At 44.3% G+C, this 20,891-nt stretch overlaps 1 protein-coding gene across 2 annotated transcripts; it reads right to left on the bottom strand.

The window, feature by feature from the left end:
* Positions 1-585: 585 nt before the first annotated feature.
* On the bottom strand, positions 586-16,649 carry LOC310782777 (cap-specific mRNA (nucleoside-2'-O-)-methyltransferase 1-like). Of its 2 annotated transcripts, none has more exons than XM_083643523.1 (24): positions 16,302-16,649; positions 14,692-14,808; positions 14,225-14,376; positions 13,774-13,932; positions 13,538-13,630; positions 12,710-12,781; positions 12,460-12,554; positions 12,266-12,338; positions 11,882-12,080; positions 9,973-10,091; positions 9,758-9,854; positions 9,163-9,295; positions 8,816-8,995; positions 8,661-8,717; positions 8,514-8,571; positions 8,320-8,388; positions 7,846-7,977; positions 5,934-6,059; positions 5,425-5,516; positions 4,935-5,003; positions 3,052-3,099; positions 2,444-2,556; positions 2,044-2,152; positions 586-1,801 (listed from the first exon to the last, which is right to left on the bottom strand). In XM_083643523.1, the coding sequence occupies exons 2-24, from the start codon at positions 14,801-14,803 to the stop codon at positions 1,666-1,668; spliced, it is 2,493 nt and encodes an 830-aa protein (XP_083499649.1). In that variant the 5' UTR covers positions 14,804-14,808; positions 16,302-16,649; the 3' UTR covers positions 586-1,665. The 2 variants fall into 2 exon arrangements, with proteins under 2 accessions (XP_083499649.1, XP_083499650.1); XM_083643524.1 differs by having other exon boundaries at positions 16,436-16,649.
* Positions 16,650-20,891: the final 4,242 nt, after the last annotated feature.

Below are 20,891 nucleotides of genomic sequence, written 5' to 3'. Positions count from 1 at the left end.
CTCGAGATGCGGTGCCGTTTGTTTGGATAGCATCTCTTCCGTTTACATAACACGAGGGTGAACTTCAAAATAAGAGTCCTCCGCTTTACTATCGACATCATGTTTCGTAACGGTAAACAAAACACGTGTGTAAACATTGGCCTTCAGCTGGTGATCACTGATAATCATGCCATGACTCAACAATTAAATGATTAAATCAACTGTAACTAGAATAATACTGCCTAATACTACTATTGTTTAATTATACTGTGACTTTGACATGATGATTTTTGGCTAAGAAGGTGGATACACTATAGGCCCTACTAAAAGGTAAGTGGCTTTGACTATACGGTATGTCCCTAAATGTAAAGTGGTGCAGACTACCAGGGCAAACATATTGAGTAACCACAAACTAACGGTCATGATGATACAGAAATGAAGTTGACAGAGAAGGCGATAGAAAAGCGGCTTAGGAAAATCTTCAACATAGAAGGTAGACAATTAACATAAGTCAAAGTTACTATTAGTAGTAATAGTGTTCGTAGAATTATTTAGACTACAGTCTAAATCAAATTTCAAAACTCAAGCGAGTCAATTCTGGGAAGATCATGATCATGTCACTTTTATTTAATACATGGCCATTAATAACCACAAAAAGATTTTGATAGCTACCTTTACAAGAAAAAATAACTCATTATCTGCAGCATTTAACAAACATGAAACCAAGGATGAGAGTCCAGGAAACAGGAGGCAACCAAAAAAACAACACAGAGGCGTGTGGGCAGACATACCCGAACAGAACACCTCCCCAAAATTTGAACTCACACTCCAGGACAGACCAGATATCAATGAGAAGACATGCTACATCTGTAATGCATATAAGAATGTACATTTGTGAAATTGAGACAGCATGGGCAGGATAAGACATACTGTAATTAATATGTGGAGGGTACCAGCTGAAGAATTGCTAGGGCAGCAATAAGGGACCCAGTTTAGCGCGTGAGATTGGGCAACAGATCCTTGTCTTAGAGAAGCAAAGAGAGACGAGACGAGCATTAAAACAGCCCAGAGAGAGGCAGGCAAGAGTGTCTGTAGAATTTGAAGCATTGTGTAACCTACATTTGAAACTGCATCTAGTACTATCAATTTGCAGATGTCTCTAACTCTAATGCACATGCGCACGCACGCACACACGCACGCACACGCACACACACGCACGCACACGCACGCACACACACGCACACACACGCACACACACGCACACACACGCACACACACGCACACACACACACACACACACACACACACACACACACACACACACACACACACATGGCTTGGATGAGAAACTATAAAATCAATCTACAGGGACATGCAATCCAACATGATAATGGCAGTCTTTTTTTTCCTTTTTTTGTCTCATTTTAGTATCAAATTGTCTTATGTGCCGAGTTCTGTTCATACTAATTCAGAGCCGAGGGCAGTGGAAAAACCAGAAAGAGAGAGTGGTCTGTCAAATGTCCATTGCTTAAAAAGGCAGTGTCACTGCCAGACAATCCAGTAAACTATCCCCCACTTTGGCTCCAAAACTCCAATTACAACCCAGCTTGAACCTTTTTCTCAGAGCCAACATGATACATTCTGCGTCTAAGTACAAGTGCAGAGCGCTGGCACTGTGAGCGTCTTTCAGGGCTGGTACTTCTGGTGGATGAAGGACAGCACGTCGTCCTTGGACAGTTTCTCAGGGTCAACCCGCGTCTGGGAATCGTGAACTATGACCCCTTCCACCCACGCCCAGAAGAGCCGCTCCGAGTGGCAGACACTGTGAAATGAAAGACAATGAAATGACACTGCTTACAAATAAGACATTTTCACATATGAAAATTATGTTGTGAGGTGTCCTCCAACATCCCACTACCATCACCCCCACCATAAAACTGACAATGTCTGATACATACTTCAAAAATCAAAACTTTTCCAACTCGTACAATCTGATGTCTTCATGTCTACAAGCAGGATCAGGAATAAATGTATTGTGTTATAGGTGGAGAGGACAGTACGTACTGGAAGGGGGCAACAGCGTTGGGCGGCAGGTCGTAGGTGGACTCCTTGGTTATCTTATTGTAGAAGAACTTCTTTTTAGAGTTCTTGCTGTAGGCCATGGTCCACGGCTCTAATAAGAGTAGCGAAAGGTTGATGTGGGAGATTTTTTGAATTCTCCTTTTCACACATTTACAGTATAACGCAAATACGTATGTCATATGTATGTATGTATGTATGCTGGCACACAGGATTTTCACGTTGTACAGGTTCTACATGATTTAAAGACTACGACTAAAGGCTAATACTAATACAAAAGCAAAAAGCATCATCTGCAACACATGACTCGACCACACAACAACACAACATTGTACAAGTTGTTTACCCCTGTTTTACATAACCAGGCACAAGTCTCACAACCAACCATTGACAGTCTTGATGATGTAGAGGCCCGTGGGAAGGAAGTGGCGGTCGTCTCTGCCGGTGTAGGACAGACGAGGGACTCCTCCTGAACTCTTTGTCAACTTCATCTCTAGTCTGGAGAGGGAAGAGCACAAAATAAGACCACAAGATGTCCTCCATCCTCAACATTTGGACTCTGACTGACATTCACTATACCATTGGACCCATGGGAGCTAGACCCTCCCCCTAGGAGTTAGACCCCCCTGGTCTCCAAAGCCTGCGGGACACACTCAAATTAACCATACTGATGTAAACTGATGATCACTTATGTATAGAATTGGTGATGTCACTCAAGCAGTCATTGATGATGTCATCATAGGTAATTAGAGCAATTAATCGGCCCTAATTACAAAATCTGGTTCCACTAGATCACCCACAGGGGTGTTCTTTACACTTCCTGATTCAGCCCGATCGCATGTAAAATTGCATAGCTGTAGCCGAACACAATTCTGCTCACTCATATCTCACACACAGACAAACAAACAGACACTTGTTCTTATTATAGGATGAGGAAACTTGCTGTGACATTCCACAGTTCATGATGTCTAAATCACAGCCATCTTGTCATACCTGACAAAGATCTTCTCCATCTCCTCCAGCCTATACACCTCCTTCACTCTGTTATGGGAAAATACAGATGTTACGTTAAAAATAGCACAAAAATCCATCACAGAAAGTTATTCCCTTCTACTGTTTATCAGAGAAAGCTTTCAAAATGTCCTAACTTTTGTTGAACGTATCAGTTGAATGGATCAGGCCTTGTATTCACTAGCAACCAGGGTTTTCCCTGGCTTTTTGGAGGGCTTAAGGTGCTGTGTCGCTGGGGGCTTAGGGGTACAAAATGTTCTGTTTTTCAATAACAAAAAAACATTTTGGACCATTATTATTACATATCTGTGCACAAACATTTGGAAAAGCCAGAGCAGATAATAAATAAACAACACACAAAAAGCTTAAAGCCCCATTCAGCAACTTTTCCAAGTTTTGCTATTGGAGAAACTGCGCCATCTGCGTGCAATAGTATCGATATCGATATCACCGTTCAAAGTCAACAAAACACAGCGCCAGAAAGCTCTATGTACATGTTGTGACATCGGGTACTCACCACGTGATGAAATAATTTGTTTCAAATATACATACTACAGCATGCGCTGGGACGCGTCATCAGTGATGTTAACTGGGGTCGTGAGGTGTTTCGGGTCTGTCAACATCATACACCCTCGCCCAGTAGACCCAGCCGAGGCCGATTACGACCCCGACCCGCGTTCCAGAAGCAGCCGCTCACGGGTCAGCCTTCCTACTCTGTCTGCAACGTTGCCCGCGGAAGGGTTGATCACGCCCAATTCGCTGCAATAGAGTTAGTGCTACACCGCAGTATTGAGAGACCTTCGGTGCATGGAGGTCTAAGGCCCTGTGGGGTGATTCCAGGCCGGGCACCTCCTTCGTCTCACCAGAACCTCCCGCGGAAAAAGGCAATCCTACCATGCCGTACCATGGGCAGGAAGGATGCCTCAAGAAGGCCTGTGCGCTGCACGTCATTCGCCTGCGCCGAGCACCTCGCTCTAGCCTGAAGGACCCCAGGCCGCGCCGATCTTTGCGCAGATTTTCAGGAGGCTGATCCGTAGCTTTTGTGGATTTCTCCCTCATGAGAGAGCCATTCTGGGGTGCTAAAACCCATCCCGTACCTGATGCCGTCTCTCCGACCGTCAACTGTCTCTCCAGCTTGTCACCAAACTATACTTGGTTGTCACCTAGTCTATTCCTAAGTGTCACTGGCCAGGGGGAGCCAGGATTTTAGTTTCAAATATACATACTACAGCATGCGCTGGGACGCGTCATCAGTGATGTTAACTGGGGTCGTGAGGTGTTTCCATAGTTACGTGAAACATCATTTTCGTAGCAAATCCACACCGAGTTACTTCCTTGTTTTCCTGAACACAACACTCCCGCTGTACAGAGCATGCACGCATCTTGCCTCCGGGACGCAGGCACCAAACTGCTTAGTCCGAGGAGAGGCCTTTGGAGGGCGGTGTGTGACCAATAGAGGTGACATCCCCCCTGTTACAAGTCACTCTACCATCTTCAATGACTAAAAAGCTGTTATATTAAGGTGAAAAAGTTACTGATTGGGGCTTTAAAGACAAAACTTGCTAAAGTAGTCCATTGGGGACCAACATTGATTTTACATAAATTTGGCTTGGGTGCTGCACCTAAGCCTTATAAGGTTAGGTAAAACCCTGGCAATAACCATTATGACGTGGGATTTATATAATCAGAAAAGTTGCTATTTAGAAATGTCATTAGAATGTTACACAACTTTTCCATGCCTGGACAACAGTTTACTTATTTTCTAACTGTTCAGTCTTCTGTTTCAGTGACAATAGGATCCCTGGAGAGAAATTTTAAAGGTGCAGTTCAAAATAATTATTTACAGAGTAGAAAACCTTCTGTACCTGATAGGGTTCATGTCTGGTCTGCTGGGCTTGGACACGGCCTTCACAAACTTCTCAGCCATCTGGATCCTGGACACATAATGGGCTTCACTTATTAGGTTCAGGTTATGGTTACTTTATTTGTACCCGTAGATAGATTTGTTTTGCAGAGACAGTCACACATTTTAGAAACACAGACAGTAGACAAACATAAAAGTACAAAGTACTCAAAGTTCCAATGATCAGTCACCAAATGACAAAAAACAAAGATAAAAATATATTTAGTTTTAACCGGTATGAAAATCATAATGCAAAAAACATTTAAAGTGCAAATCATAGTGTTGTGTTTGAACAGCTTTTGGCCTCTTCCACTGTTCTGAATGCACAGAAATATTGATATAATGTTGACAAAGGCTTTCATAGCAGATAAGTGGATTTGCTGTTTCGATGCATATCGCTCGGGTTTGACACTGTGATGGAAACGTTGGGCATAAGAGTGACATCGTCCTACCTTTGGTTGAAGTGTTGATCTCGGACATCAGTGCCATTGAGTATTAGTGCATCCAGTACATGTACTGCATTGATTCTCCGCTGGGCTTTGCCCTGTGGACCAAACATGTAACATGTTCAACCACAGACACAAGCAGCAATACCCTCACCCTGATATAGTCAAAATAAAGTCCCACTCAGGCGTATTTTTTATGGCTGAGTCAGCAAAAATAAATCATATGCACAAACAGGGACATAGAAATACAGCAGAGCTCTACAAGCTTTGAGGTTTGAGGTCTGCTGTAGTTGAAAATATTCACAATGCTGATAAAAGAAAAGTGCAACAAAATAACCCCTTCAATTCACTGAGGCCAATAATTGCAATAAATAAGCGTGATGACAATTGACAAACAAACAATATAGATTATTATTTCAGCCATGATAGTGCAGCTCGATATAGAAATGGAGCCAAGCAGAAGTAGTTTGATTCCTTCACTCCTGGTTCCTTCATGTATTCGCCCCTCCTCTCACCTCGCCCTTGAGCTCCTGGACGATCTCCACACTCAGAACTGTCTCTCTGGGAAGCTCCAGCTTGAAGGTCTGCAGTTTCTCCCAGCGCGCGGGCATCTTGCCATCCCACGTGTAGATCTGAGACTTCTGCAGAGGGCAAGAAACACGAGGAACATGGAGAGAACAGATATGAGGAGAACGGGTGGGAAAAGGGTCTTGTGCACAGAGATAATCAACTCTGGAAGCAAGTATGCCTCTGTTGGCCTAGGAGGACTGACCGAGACTTCTCCTCTACTCCCCCGCTAGATTACCACAGTCTAAATAAAACAATAACCTAAAGGTGAGTGGATCGCCCACTCCGTTGTTTCTTTTCCCAGAGAAATTGAATCAGTACCGAGCACAAAATAGTTCTATTTGATGGTACTGGGTGTCCCATTAACCTTTAGGACTGTATAGATAGGAGCAAAGGGGCCGGATATACTACTGGAAAGCAGAGGAAGCAGATATGATATATGAGGAGAATCATGGAAATTACGATTGTGGGAGTTGTGAAAAATTTTCACATACTTCTGCTTATCGATACAATATTGCTGAAACAAGAACAGACATGATTTGCGGAATATCGTTTTCTTCAAGGGGGACTTACCCCCCCAGATATGTGACAAAACGGCATGCTGCTTGATTTGAAAAAACCTATGGGAAAAACCAAGAAATGGCGGCGAAGCTCGTCTCCTCTTGTCTCACTATACTCTTTGGCTGTGCTCAGACAGGAAACGTTGGAATTTCTTTTACCGGAAAACAACGCCATGACAGTTTGCCCACCGCATCAAGAAAAATGTTATATGAGAGCTACAAAATCTTTATAAATATCAACAAATAGCCAACGCTGCTGGCCTGTATGGAAACAGCGTTGCTCAAAATGGTTGAAAGTTACATCAATTTGGTCATTCAGTGGCGAACTACTCAACTGCCATTGACTCCCATGTAACTATTGTTAAAGTGACGCGAGCCGGCCGCAGCAGAGCACAATAGGCAGGACAAACTCCCCGCTCTGAACACGCTCTAATGTAATCACAATGGGAGATTTCCGCATTGAGCTGTTAACTTGGCCAACTTGTCCTCTAGAACGCTATGGAGTCAGTTTTTCATTTTCGTTTGGGGTTTTTTCGTGATTCTTGTCAAAAGGTGCAGTGCGCCATGTAAAAGTCATATGGCATCCTCCTCTCTTCTCTCTCTCTCTCTCTCTGCACAATGAAGTGGTTGAGCGGTTCTCAATGTGGGGTCCGGGGACCACCAGTGGTCCTTGAGAGGATTCCAGGATTCTCTGTTATCTCTCAACCTATATGGAATTCTGGACAAAATCATATCTAGGCTACATAATAAAAAAAAAAGATTTGCATCTGAGAGACCAAATCTCATCATATGGGGGTCCATTGCCCCAATGTGAACTATATGAAAAAGGTTGGGAATGATTTACAGCAACACAGTTACTATCTTGAAATCCCTTAGTCTTTGGTTCATCGTGACGTCAGGTTGTACCACATTTTGAGCATTTTTGAGGGCAAAAAAAGCAGGTTTGAACTCATAGAGGGCACTTATGCGACTGAAAATGATACAAATGGTACAATGTTAACAGTTTGGTCTCAAATGTGGAAATTTTGACCAGAATTCTTCACACACGTGGCATGGAGACCAGACAGACTCGACACGGATTCCTCCTGGTGAAATATCTTGTGATGTGTGATCCACCCGCTCAGTCATACAGTATGAAAACCACCACAACTTCAAGACTCCCAATTACAAGACAGCAAGTTGTGTAACCTGAACAGAATAGCGATCTGACGTGTGACCGTGCCAATAGCTACAGTATAATGCTGTATATATTTGAACTGGTCCTACGTCATGTTAGCGTTTTCCATCTCTTTAGACTCACCCCAAGTGATAGCAGGAAGAGCTGCTCGCCACCTCCCACAATGCACCGGTAGTCCAGGACATGATTGACCTTTTCTAGTGTGCTGGAGTTGAGAGGCATGAGCTTAGACTGGAACGACTCCTGATCCGAACCCTGAGGAGGAGCAGAGGGAGGGGGAGGCAGGGAGGCAGACATGGAGACAACTTTTTAAATCAGCCCAACTTATAGGACAGAACAAAGTGCACATCAGAGCTAGCGATGGGCATCAATAATCGAAAATCGATAATTGATCGTTAAGGAATCGTCGATCATGTGGATTTTTTTATCTCTTTTTTTATTTTGATCAAATAGATGAGTTGAAAGAATGCGTTTCACTATGTGGTCGCAACCAGGTGAGGGCGGAATCTAACTCGTTTTAGAAGACAGAAAACTCAACACTTAGGGGGGTGGGGCTGCCGAGGTGAGTGTGTTCAGTCACAACATATATCGACTGACCTTCATCAGTTCGTTGAATTTCACCTTGGGGTCTGAGGACGCAGGAGTGACTCTGGCCTTATCAGGGATCTGGAAATGGACAAAGACACACACTGTACCCAGAGGGGAAAAACACTTGGAAGGAGACTGGAGTATGTAGCTAAGAATCTGAATCGTAGTCCACATTCAGCAAGTATCCCAGTTTGCCTGCTCACCCCCCAGAGCTTCATACACTCCTTCCTGATGTCGGCTTGCTTGGAGTCTGCAAGGGCCCTGCAGACACAAGCACAATCACACACTTAGCCACACTGAAATGGAGAGAAATACACATTATGGAGAGACGCAGGACATGAGGAACTCACGGGTCTACGACGTAGGCGTGGATCTTAGCCAAGGCCTTGATCTGGACCGCACAGTGGCTGCAGGGAGAATTAATTCGACCTCCATCAGTCACTCAGTCTGAACATGCAACAATTAAAGCCTTCATGGGGGTCCGCTGTGTCGTGTGTCTCTCTACCTCTCGTTGGAGTTGATCATGAACTGGTAGAAGTCGGTGTCTTCCTTGATGAGGCTCAGGGGAACCACATCAGTGACGTCACGCTCTGTGTTCCTCAGCTGGTTGAGTTTCAGGTTGACCTTGAACATGTACTCCCTTACAGCGTCGGAGCCAGGCTTTAGACCACGGCACACTATGTACCTGTGGATGGCAAAAGGGCAACGCAACAGGAGAGATTTACAGCGGCAGTATAGGCTAGATTTATTTTAACGCGAAAATATATATACAGTACCCGTCTTCTTATCACATAATGTACACACAGACACACACACACACACACACACACACAGAGATTCACACAGCCCTACCTCTCAGAGTTGGCAGGCCTGCTGGTGACCGGTTTGAAGAGGGAGACCCTGTCGAAGCAAAGGTAGAGCAGGTAGACCAGGCCCACACTGAAGGGAGTGAACAGGTCAAATGTCTTGCACACAAAATGGCCACCTGGGGGAGACAAACAGCACCACTATAAAATCAGTGGTCTGGCATTAGTCATGGACACAAATACACTTTAGCACACCAGCAAAAACACATGCGCATTTATTTGGGGGGGTGAATTGGTGAGGGAAAAAACACAAACATGATTCACAGTATTCAGACACATTTTGCATTTCAATCTCCATACTTTTTCAAAACTTTGATTTCTTTGAAATAATTAATTATTTTAATTTCCTGTGGAAAGACAGTAGGACAACTACAGGTACATAAAATGTGAAATATACATTTATTGGGACTAAACTAAACAGTAACATTCTCCTTACTTTTATAGATTTCTCTGAGCTGTACGAGTTGGACATTATCAATTTTCTTTTCCATACTTTGACAGATTTTCAAGACTTGTGTAGGAGCCATGGACAGACAACTGGACAGTCTGACGGACTATCTGACTAACTGACATGCACATACCTGTCCTGAGTGTAGACATGGCTGTGAGGAACTGACAGAGCAGCAGCTGTTTGCTCAGGATCTCCTGGATGTTCTCCTGGCCCTCCACAGAGAAACCCTACAATCACAGTGACAGTCATCACAAAACGTGCTTTCAAGCAGCCGAGTAGTGGATGTTGTAGATGTACTCCAGAATAAAAAAACAAAAGTTGGATGTGTGTGTGAGTTAGGCTCACCCCATCTGCCATCAGAAAGTGCAGCCCTCTCCTCTCCGTACTCTCCAGGACAAAGTTTCGGAAGGCGCTCACGTTTTCTGGACGAGTGATGTCACCGTCCCCATCCACCCCGCCTTCACCTGGGACACACAGAGATGGCAGGTTTTCACAGGGGAATTCACCTGGCTGGGACATCATTTTCTTTCTGTTCTCCCCCGTGTGTGTGACATTCATATTTTCTGGATGTCCTGCCGGTGAAGCTCCCCCTGTCAGGTGTAAAGAATCGGCTGGCAACTGCGAATGTGTTGGAGGAAGCATAGTGCTAGTCTCGGCTCTCCCCAAACCGGCAGAGGGTGGAGCAGCGACCAAGGCAGCAGGAGGGAAAATGGGCCAAGTACAATTTGGGGGAAAAAGGCGGGGGGGGGGGGGGGGGTCATAAAAAAAAGTTAAAAATAAATAATAATAGATAGATTATACGGTATATACAGTATATATATATATATATATATATATATATATATATATATATATATATATATATATATATATATATATATATATAATATATATATATATATATTACATTACATTACGTCATTTGGCAGACGCTTTTATCCAAAGCGACTTACAATAACACATTTTTGTCAGCAATAGAGCGATCAACTATGCAACACAGTCTATGACAACTACAACATCTGAAGGAATACTGGTAAAGTTAAGTTAGTTGGTTTTTTGTTGTTGGTTTTTTAGAGAGAGGACAGAGGACAGAGGAGCTGTCTGGTGTACTGCCCTGTAGGCCAGTCCCAGTGTCTTGAATTTGATGCGTGCCGAGATGGGAAGCCAGTGAAGGTCCCGGAAGAGGGGAGTGACATGAGAGAATTTGGGTTGGTTGAATACCAGACGGGCTGCAGCGTTCTGAATGAGCTGAAGCGGTCGGATGTCGGCGGCAGGTAGGCCGGCCAGGAGCACGTTGCAATAGTCCAGGCGGGAGATGATAAGTAACTAGACCAGGAGTTGAGTCGCTTCCCTCGTGAGAAAGGGACGGATTTTGCGGATGTTGTAGAAGGAGAACCTACAGGAGCGTGCTGTCGCAGCTATGTTGGCCGAGCAAGACAGCTGGTTGTCAAGGATCACCTCAAGGTTCTTAGCCGTTTGGGAGGGAAGCACAGTGGTATTGTCAATGGAGATGGAGAGATCTGCGAGAGGGCAGATAGGAAGCAAACCAGGAGTGTGCAGAACCTGAGATGCCGAGGTCAGACAGAGTGGAAAGAAGGATTTGGTGGTTGACTGTGTATCGAAAGCAGCGGAGAGGTCAAGGAGGACAAGGACAGAGGAGAGGGATGAGGCCTTAGCAGTGTGAAGGGCCTCTGTGACTGCAAGAAGAGCTGTCTCAGTAGAGTGAGAGGCCTTGAAACCGGACTGCAGAGGGTCCAGGAGGTCATTCTGGGAGAGATAGAGAGAAAGTTGGTCGGACGCTGCTCGTTCGAGGGTTTTGGAAAGGAATGAGAGAAGAGAGACAGGTCTGTAGTTCTGAATAGCAGTAGGGTCAAGAGAGGGTTTCTTAAGCAGAGGCTTGACTCTTGCAGTCTTTAGAGCAGGCGGAACAAGACCAGAGGACAGAGAGGAGTTTATGTAGGTAGTGAGGAAGGGAGATATGTCAGGTGAGATGGTTTGGAGGAGAGAGGAACGGATAGGATCGAGGGGGCAGTAAGTGGCTCGGTTAGAGCTGATGAGTTTAAGTACTTCATCAGGAGAGAGGGGAGAGAAGGAAGTAAATCCGTGGACGGGGGGCAGAGAAGCAGGATTGGAGTCGGGAGTGTTAGTGAGGGTAACTGGAGGATGGAAGGCGGAGCTGATGTCATCCACCTTTTTGGTATATATATATAGTCCCTATACTGTATATACACACACACACACATTGTGGGCATACCATAGTAAGGCTCAAACAGTTCGCTAGGCGCTGCAAAGAAATCTTCCAGTTTGAAGTCGCAAGGTCCTTTTAGCGTCATGCCGAAGCCCTTGGCATGCCAGCGCCTCTTCCACAGCACGTACTCTGAGAAGCCGCCAGGTCCTGCACAGACATCACCGAAGTACAGGAGCTCGCCCTCACGGTCCTTTGTCAGATTTTTCTACATGGTGAGAGAGGACAAAGATACTTCTGTTTGTCTCACAATCTGATGATGTGGTCTGATCCAATGAAGGTGTGATGCAACATGTATCAAGATTCAAGATTCAAGATTTTTATTGTCACTCCGTAGTACAAGTATCACGTGTGAAATTCTTGTGCTATCAGTGTTTGCTTTGACCAACTCACCCCTTGTGAATCCTTTGGGTTGGTGAACATATGGTCAAAGCAACTGTCGATGTTGGCCATTTTCATTGCAGCTCTAAATATGATAAAATAAAAATAATAACATGTCAATGTCTCTAGAGGGGTAGAAGGATACATTATGCTCTATTTAACAACTGTAAGCCATTTTAGTGGTCAGTAACCATCGAAGGACTGACCTGTTGAGGAAGAATGCTCCTCTGATGGTCTCGTAAGGGTTGGAGCGTGTCCGTGCTCTCCTCATCTCCTCGCCCTCCAGGGTATCAAACACAGTCTGAACACAACATACAGAAACAGTGAGATGTTCCACCTGATTTGTTGCTCTGTTTGCTATTATTTTATTTTTTTTCCATTTGATATAAATCAATGTCCTTCTAGTATTATAATAAATACTGAACTGAGTAGAATGTGTTTTAGGTTATAACTCACCTTGCACCTAAGCACGGTGTGCAGGAGATCTTCAGTGCAAAACTCTGTCTCATCCTCAATCTTTAATTTCCTCTGCAAGTAATCAAAAAAGAAGGAAATGTTTGTAAAAGAGTATACAGAATGAATGTATATGACATATATTAATCTAAGAGTGGTGTGTGTGTGTGTGTGTGTGTGTGTGTGTGTGTGTGTGTGTGTGTGTGTGTGTGTGTGTGTGTGTGTGTGTGCGTGTTAGGGATGTTCCAAAGCGACTAATTTCCCTGTCGACGAGTCTCTTTTTTTGACTATTCGACTAGTCTATAAGTAAGAAAACACTCACTAAACAGTTTTATCTGACACAGCCTACATACTGTACAACCTTATATTGATTTTCTAGATCAAAATACTGCCAAACCGGAAACACTGGTTTTATGAGATGTCATACCATCTCTGTCCACTCCCACTTGGTGGTTTGTTTACATCCAGGCAGGAGCAGGGAGGGGGGCTATCGCCTGCCGGGCGGCTATGAGACGCAACAATTTACATAAGTACTGTATAATGGTGTTGTACATTATTAATTGAATTATTAGTTTCAGTGTTTCTGGTGCCGACTAGCAACATGGGGCCATTTAAACGATTAACCGACTAGTCGCGCACATCCCTATTGTGTGTGTGTGTGTTAGCCTGGGTAAACCCAGCCTCCACGCGACCTCTATCTACAGTATGTGCTATCGGTAGCACATAGATAGAGGTCACGTGGAGGCTAGGTTTACCCAGGCTATGTGTGTGTGTGTGTGTGTGTGTGTGTGTGTGTGCGGGTGCGTGCGTGCGCGCGTGTGTATGCACTACCGGTCCCAATGCCATCCAGTCCTTTAGCTCATCTGCATCTGGGATCTCTGTAGAGCATTCTGGGAACCACTCTACTTTCTCTACAGCACTGGGCTGGACAGACAAACCGATAAAGAGACAGAGGAGAGAAAACAGAGAGGGGGAACCACAAACAAATACCGTCTGATTCTCAGCTATAATCCAAAATACAACTGCAAGCCACGTTTTTGAGTAATTATTACTACTCCAGTCCGTACCTCTGGTTCATCTTGCCAGTCGATATTGAGCTCCCTCTGGAAGCCCTTCAGCATGAGGCCCAGACCCCGTCTCCCCCGCTGCGTCGACGCCTCCACAATCTCCTTGCGCCCCTGGCCAAACTTACCCAGACCTTCACCCTCACGGAAACCCATTTTGGCCTGAAGGTGAAGATGGGAAGGTGAGACAGAACATGGGATTGAGGGAAAAGACATTGGAACATGTTTCTTGTCCCCTCTGCATTATTTCCAAAGTAAACTACAAATTTAAGAATCTATCTCTGTACACAAAAACTGATACATAATAGCCAAAATTGTAAAATCCAGTGAGTGATTCTAAGTGACACAATACAGGCACGATAAAAATGAAAATCAATAAGGCTTTAAAAATGTGACAATGTGAGGTTCAAAGACAACACGTTACAATGTGCCAGTGAGGGTTTCTACACTTTACCATGAGTTTCTGGGACACACTGTTGTACATGGTGAAGTTGTTGGAGGAGCTCTCTGTGGGGGTGTCTGTGTCTGGGACATTTGATATTATGGGCATGGAGAATCCTGGTCTGTGATCCTCCTGGTCACTGTGTGAGTCACTTTGGCTGGAGTCTGGACAGGACCAAACCAACAGACATCCACACATACATGCATACAGGTGCAAACCGAAAGACACAGACGAAGCAGACAGACACAAGAGTAAACAAGAAACGGTGAGGTCACAGCCTGAGCCCCCATTATAGCCTACAACAAATTCAATCAGACCTTCCCTATTATATGCTGAGACCAACAAGAAGGTACGGTATTCATAATGAATTATGATACAAAAACGTCAAACCTTCCACTAAAATAATGCATAGCAGTATTTTAAGCATTATTTTAAGGGGGACATTTTCCACACCACGATTGCGCTGCTTATTGACTGACCTTGACTGGTTGAGAGCAGCGGTGACTCCTCATCTGAGCTGCCATCATCACGGCGCTTCTTAAGCTTAGTCAGCTGCTCCGGTGCCGACGCTGGATCGACTCTCCTCTTCATTGTGACTGAAACAGAGACAAGAGGACAGTCAGGACTCAGGAGAAGAGAGACGATGAATGAGATGCAACAGAGCACAACGAGGAAGAAGACCAGGGGATGCAAAAGTGAGCATAGGACCTATAGGCCAGAGGTTGCGTTAAGACTTTCTCATAGTCTGTCATTTTGACAGACAGGGTCATAAAACATAACTGTGGGTTAAGCTAATAGAAAAATAAATGGGAAATGGGCCAGAATAGCAGAGTGCACCTTCATGTACACATCGATTACAGCAATATGAGTATGACAATGATGCATTAGGCATGGTTAGTTAGGGCTGGGTACCAGTACTCAATGCCTTTAAGGTATCGACCGAATAACCGAGTACCAAGTAGTATTGAAATGTCTCCAGTCAAACGATACCTGCATTTGATCTTCTTTTTTTTTTTACACAAATCTAGAAAAAAAACCTATTTGTATGGTTTTGTTCACAGCCAATCACCACAATCATTCTTCAATTTGAATGTGACATGTAATTGGCCCACTACTGGAGCAGCTAGTAGTCTGTGGTGGTGACGAAGTTGGCATTTCAGCATGCCGATGAAAGGTATTGAATTAAGTACTCTATTGGTATTGGTATCGCTTTCACTAATTTTGTAAACGATACCCAGCCCCATTAGTAATGGATGTGTACTGACTGGGGAGTTTTATTTAAAGCAGTATACAATGTTGGTGACTACAACAGTAGATATTGCAATTTGCAACCCATACTACATTGCTACATACTGTAGGTCAGAAAATGATTGGGATTTGGTGAATGTGGGGACTAGAAATTAAATTCTCAAGCTAGATACAACAATCAATTAGGGCTGGGCGATAAATCAATCAATAGCATCGGGGATAGACAATTCATCAATACAATACTTCAATATATATCGATATGTCCATTGATAATGGAGCATGTTACGAGTGACATTCAAACAGCCAATCAAAAAGACAAATCCTAAAGTTCCCATCTCAGCAATATTTATTACACAGCTGCAACACTCAATTTGTGTTTTTAATTGTTGTGTTAACATTAAAACTATTACCTGTCTACATTGATAAATAAGCTGGTTCAAAATAAAGTGGTTAAATTCAAGCTTTTTCTTGTGGTCTTTATTAAAAAATAGGTCATTAGAAAATATCAATAATGATCGATATTGACAGATATGACATTTTATATCGATAATGTTTGGCTATATCGCCAAGCCCTACAATCAATAGTCAAAATACATGTGTTGCATGACTTATGAAGTCATTTGATAAGAGGAACATCAGCTACTTGGGCACTCAGTCACATCAGCATCCAAGAGAGCACCAGCTGCCACGCACACATACATAGCTAGCTTTAGTCATGTCAACATCACCATGTCAAAAGTAAAACGCTTTCCGCGTTATTCCCCAACGTTACAAGGACTGGACAAGTATTATAAAAACTGAAGACACTCGCTATTATTATTATTATTATTATTAGCGTTACCTCTTGCTTATGTTGCAGATATCAATAGCCAGCTACCCGACCTACAGTAGGGTAAAGTTGGCCCATACCACAGTCCAGGCTATTATTCTGCGGGGAAAAGCTTACAAGTAAAGAAAATGTTGTTGGTTACTGACAGTGGGGTGTTTCACTTTCCTCGCTGTCTCTCAGAAACCAAACTCAGCGAAGAAACTGCGCAGGCAGCCCGGTGCAGCTATTACTAAACGTTAGTTGTTAGCTTAGCTGGGCAGCTAGCTTTACCAGCTCGACTGGACAACTTAACTCTCCTTTGGAGAAGAACAAGCACCCGACACTTCGCCGACAGATCTTATTTTCAGATATTTATCGAGAGTCTCCAGTCCCATTTTATTTACAGGTAAACCTTGTTTATAAAAACGTTATTTATCGAAGTCCATATTAGCCCGCGTTCTGTTTCAGAGTTTTTAGGGGTCCTTCGATATTTTCAGACACACATTAATGACGCGCGTGACGGAATGAGTGTCCCAACAAATGCCTGCGTGTAATACGGATCTTGAATTATTTGCTGGTAAAAGCACGAGACGTATGAACTGATTAACACGATGGGAACTTCCCATCATGTTAAGAAATTAGCAAAAAACGCTCATTTCTGAACATGCATTCAGAGAGCTAGCGCTACTACATTTCTCCAGCAGGTGGCAGTGGTTGCCACTTTTTATTAGTTGCACTATCTATGCTTGGACTATTAAAAACACAAGTTCTGCTTGTCCTGCAGAAATGCACTACAGCAGATTGCTCACTGACTGTATTGTCAAACCAAGGTAAAAAATCCGGCTCCTCATCAGCAGTGTTGGGGGTAACTCATTACAAAAGTAACATATTACATGTAATATATTACTTTTAGCAGTAACTCAGTAATATAACTTATTACTTGTAGGATTTGAGTAATATTATACCAGTTACTTTGTCAAGTAACTCAAGTTACAAATTGAGTTAAAAAAATTAAAATCAAAGCACATATTTAAATAAAGATACAATAATTTCTTAATCAAACTGTCTGTTTTTATGCAAATAACCACTACAGATGACAATAACAAAGGGAAAGAATAACATTTAGAATTTTGGACTTCAAGGCGGTTGACATTATGTATCGGGATGTTCCGGGGCAGCGATGTCATTCTGCTGCTGCTGTTGTTTTGGTGAAAGTAATGCAAAAGTAGTGTAATAAGTAACACGTTACTCTACACAGACAGTAATATTGGAAAGTAACTTATTACTTTCAAATGAAAGTAACTAGTAATATGTAGTATATTACATTTTGAAAGTAACTTGCCCAACACTGCTCATCAGTAACATAGATGCTTTGTTTAATGTAGAATGGTGCAAAGCAGGCGCGGACTGCATAATCGGGCACGTCGGGCAAATGCCCGGTGGCCTGGCCTGGCCTGGCCTGCAATTTTTTTTTTTTTTTTTTTTTTTTTGCCCCCAGTCAGGCCACTCACTGAACAGCAGGCCAGGCGCCGCCTACTGGTTTACTAGTGGTTTTATTACTTTATTCAGGGTTAAAGTGGGTGCATCTCATTTTAAAATTGGACTCAGCCCAAATTGAGCTTCAAACGGCCCAAATCTGGCTTCAAACGGCCCAAATTGGGCTTCAAACGGTCCAAATTGGGCTTCAAACGGCCCAAATTTTTCGCCGCCGCCCTTCGGACGCCGGCACGCACGTCGGCCCGTATCGGCCTGGCCTGCTTGGTAGCTAATGCCCAGCCTGAATTAGAATCCCAGTCCGCCTCTGGTGCAAAGTATTGGGGGAAAAATGCTATTTGGGTCATTTTGGATACCCCCCCCCCCCCCTCCACACACACACACACACACACACACACACACACACACACACACACACACACACACACACACACACTCTCTCTCTCTCTCTCTCTCTCTCTCTCTCTCTCTCTCTCTCTCTCTCTCTCTCTCTCTCTCTCTCTCTCTCTCACGCACGCACACACACACACACACACACACACAGTATTTTTTATTATATTTTTTTACACATTCTGATGTAGTAGCCAAACTAGCCATATATTTGCGGGCACAAATATGATCAAATTTAGATTTGATCCACACTTGACCGTACTAATTAAAGTTAAAGTTAAAGTTAAACAATGTACAGATTCCAAAAGTTTGTCTAGCAGCATAGTTTAGCTGGCCCTCTTGCTGGGAGGGTGGGAGCATTTTGGCTCATTACTAACATCAGGCTCTATGGGATACTTACAGGTGCTGCTTGATCCTGCGACCCAGCTGCAGGTGAGGCTTTGCCAGAGGAGTAGTACAGCATGCCACCCATCAGGCACCCAATGTGGGGGACGTGCCCGGGGGCCAGCCTGGCAGAACGGCAGCGTTACAGTGGAAGCTGTCCTCCATGGGCTCCTTGAGGGCCTGCAGGTTCTCCTGCTCACCCTCTCGCCTTTCGAGAGCCTTATAGATGGAGGGAGAAGGAAGGGACAGGTCAGCAGTGACTTTCAACCTTCTGGCTTGTGAGTTTACATAAAACCTTAATTGCATTGTTTATATCTGACTATTCGTTTCTGATCAATCCTGCATGCCTTATTAGATTGGGTGGAGAAGATGCGGTAATATGTTCTTGGCATCTGTGTGAAGGGATCCTTCCAACAATCTGTCAAGGTTATACTATATCTGTTGGTGTTTAGAGGAAAACACAATTACAATAATTATCTCCAATGATAGGCTGAGATAGAATGATTTATGATGACAGCCCCGGGACTATATCTCTCTGACATCCGTCCCCTCCTCCCCTCCCGCCGACACCTTCAGGGGAAGCCTCAGGGCTCCTTCGCCCCCATCTGACACCCGCTGCTGACCCTGCCCCATCCCCTCCACAGGCTGCACTATTATATCACAGCCAACCAGGTGAGGAGAGAGCTGGAGATACTTCATTTTTAGGCAAGGCTGTGGGTGTTGAAGGCTTGTGGTGGAGTTCAACATGAGTCGGCACCTCAAGAGAGTTCCTGTGCTATAGAAAACATCATGCCTGGTGCCAGTGCCTAAGAAGGAGTGTCCCATAGTCCTCAAATACTACAGGCCAATAGTACCAACCTCCCACATAATGAAGGTCATGGAGAGACTGGTCCTAGCACACCTCGGACCACTGGTCAGCTCTTCATTAGACCCCCTGCAGTTTGTGTATCAGCCACATGAGGGTGTGGATGATGCGATTCAATGATATTCCTGTTGCAGAGGGCTTATTCCATCCTCGACACACCTATCTCCTTTCCTGTCACCCTCTACATGGCAGATTTCCAGTACATGTCAGAATTTTCAGATGACACTGTCATTATGGGGTGTGTGTGGAGGGTGGCCGGGAGGCGAGTACAGGGGCCTCCCGGGCACCCTGCACACACCCCACAATGGCAGTGTCATCTGAACATTTGTGCAGGTCCCCGTGGTGTGGCGAAAACCAGCTGCAGCTGAATGTGGCCAAGACTAAAGAGATCGTGGCTGTTTTATTCTGTTCCATGAAGAACTATCCTTATATTAAAGCTTTTTAATGAAGAAGAGTGCCTTGGAATCTCCTTTGATGAACTAAAGAGATCGTGGTGGATTTAAGACAGAAAAAAGCCCCACCTGCTCCGGTCTACATCAGTGGAGATTGTTAACTCCTATACAAGTTGTACCTGGGCGTTACTTCAGGCTCAGGTCCTTCGATGTCTTTTTATTTTTATTTTTTTATTATGCTATTACAGATACAGGCTTCATGAACAACATTCAGAGAGCCTAGCATTGATCTGCAGCTATACATATATATGAGACTGATTAAGTATGATAAATAGAAGTCCTTGAGTTTTTAGGGTCTCGTGCTGAGGAGGTGTTTGTTCAGTCTCTTCTTGAAGGCATCAACACTGCTTGATGTAATGTCTCCAACAACCACGGGGCTGTTCCATGTTGCTATGGCAGAGTGGAGAAAGCTCCTGTCCAGGCATTTGGTGTTTGCCCTGGGCAGTGACAGGGCATGGTTGGGTGGGAGCCTCCGGGTGGTTCGACCTGGGACATGAGCGGGGGTAGCAGCGCTTTCAGGTCTGCTGGGCACTTGGTAGTGTGCATTTTGAAAATAACAGTTGTTGCAGCAACTGTTCTGCGATGGCTCAACTTGGTGATGGCAAAATCCTTATGGGCAGAGTCCTCATCCACACCTATGATTTTAATTGCCTTATTCTGGATATTATCCAGCTGCCTGAGAGTTGTTTGTGAGGCATTCATCCAGGCAAGGCAGGAGTACTCCATGATGCTCCTGACCTGGGTTTTGTAGATGTTGGCTCGGCCTCTAGGATCAAGCTTGTTGGCCAACCTCCGCATTGCTCCGAGACGTTGTCCAGCACGTTTACAGATGTTAGAAAGATGGCTGGTCCAGTGGAGTTTTCTGTCAAAGCGAAGTCCTAGGACATCCATCTGCTCACTGAGCCTGATTTTAGTACTCCCAAAGAAGAGCTCAGGACAAGATGGATACCTCTTTCTGGATAGAATCATTGCCTGACATTTGCTGGGCTCAAAGGTGACCTTCCAGGCATCAGCCCACTTTCTGATGTTGTCCAGGTC

This window comes from Poromitra crassiceps, assembly GCF_964638095.1.
Source record: "Poromitra crassiceps genome assembly, chromosome: 9".
Lineage (NCBI taxonomy): Eukaryota > Metazoa > Chordata > Actinopteri > Beryciformes > Melamphaidae > Poromitra > Poromitra crassiceps.
Note: the sequence above shows the minus strand (reverse complement) of the source record. Positions and strands in the feature narration are given on the sequence as shown.

Excerpts from the sequence above, each read along its gene's own strand:
- LOC310782777 (XM_083643523.1), bottom strand. The coding sequence starts at position 14,803 with ATGAAGAGGAGAGTCGATCCAGCGTCGGCACCGGAGCAGCTGACTAAG. Across the intron at positions 13,631-13,773 it reads ACTGGCAAGATGAACCAGAG|CCCAGTGCTGTAGAGAAAGT; the intron begins GTACGGACTGGA and ends TTGTCTGTCCAG. Across the intron at positions 7,978-8,319 it reads AATTCAACGAACTGATGAAG|GGTTCGGATCAGGAGTCGTT; the intron begins GTCAGTCGATAT and ends GCTCCTCCTCAG.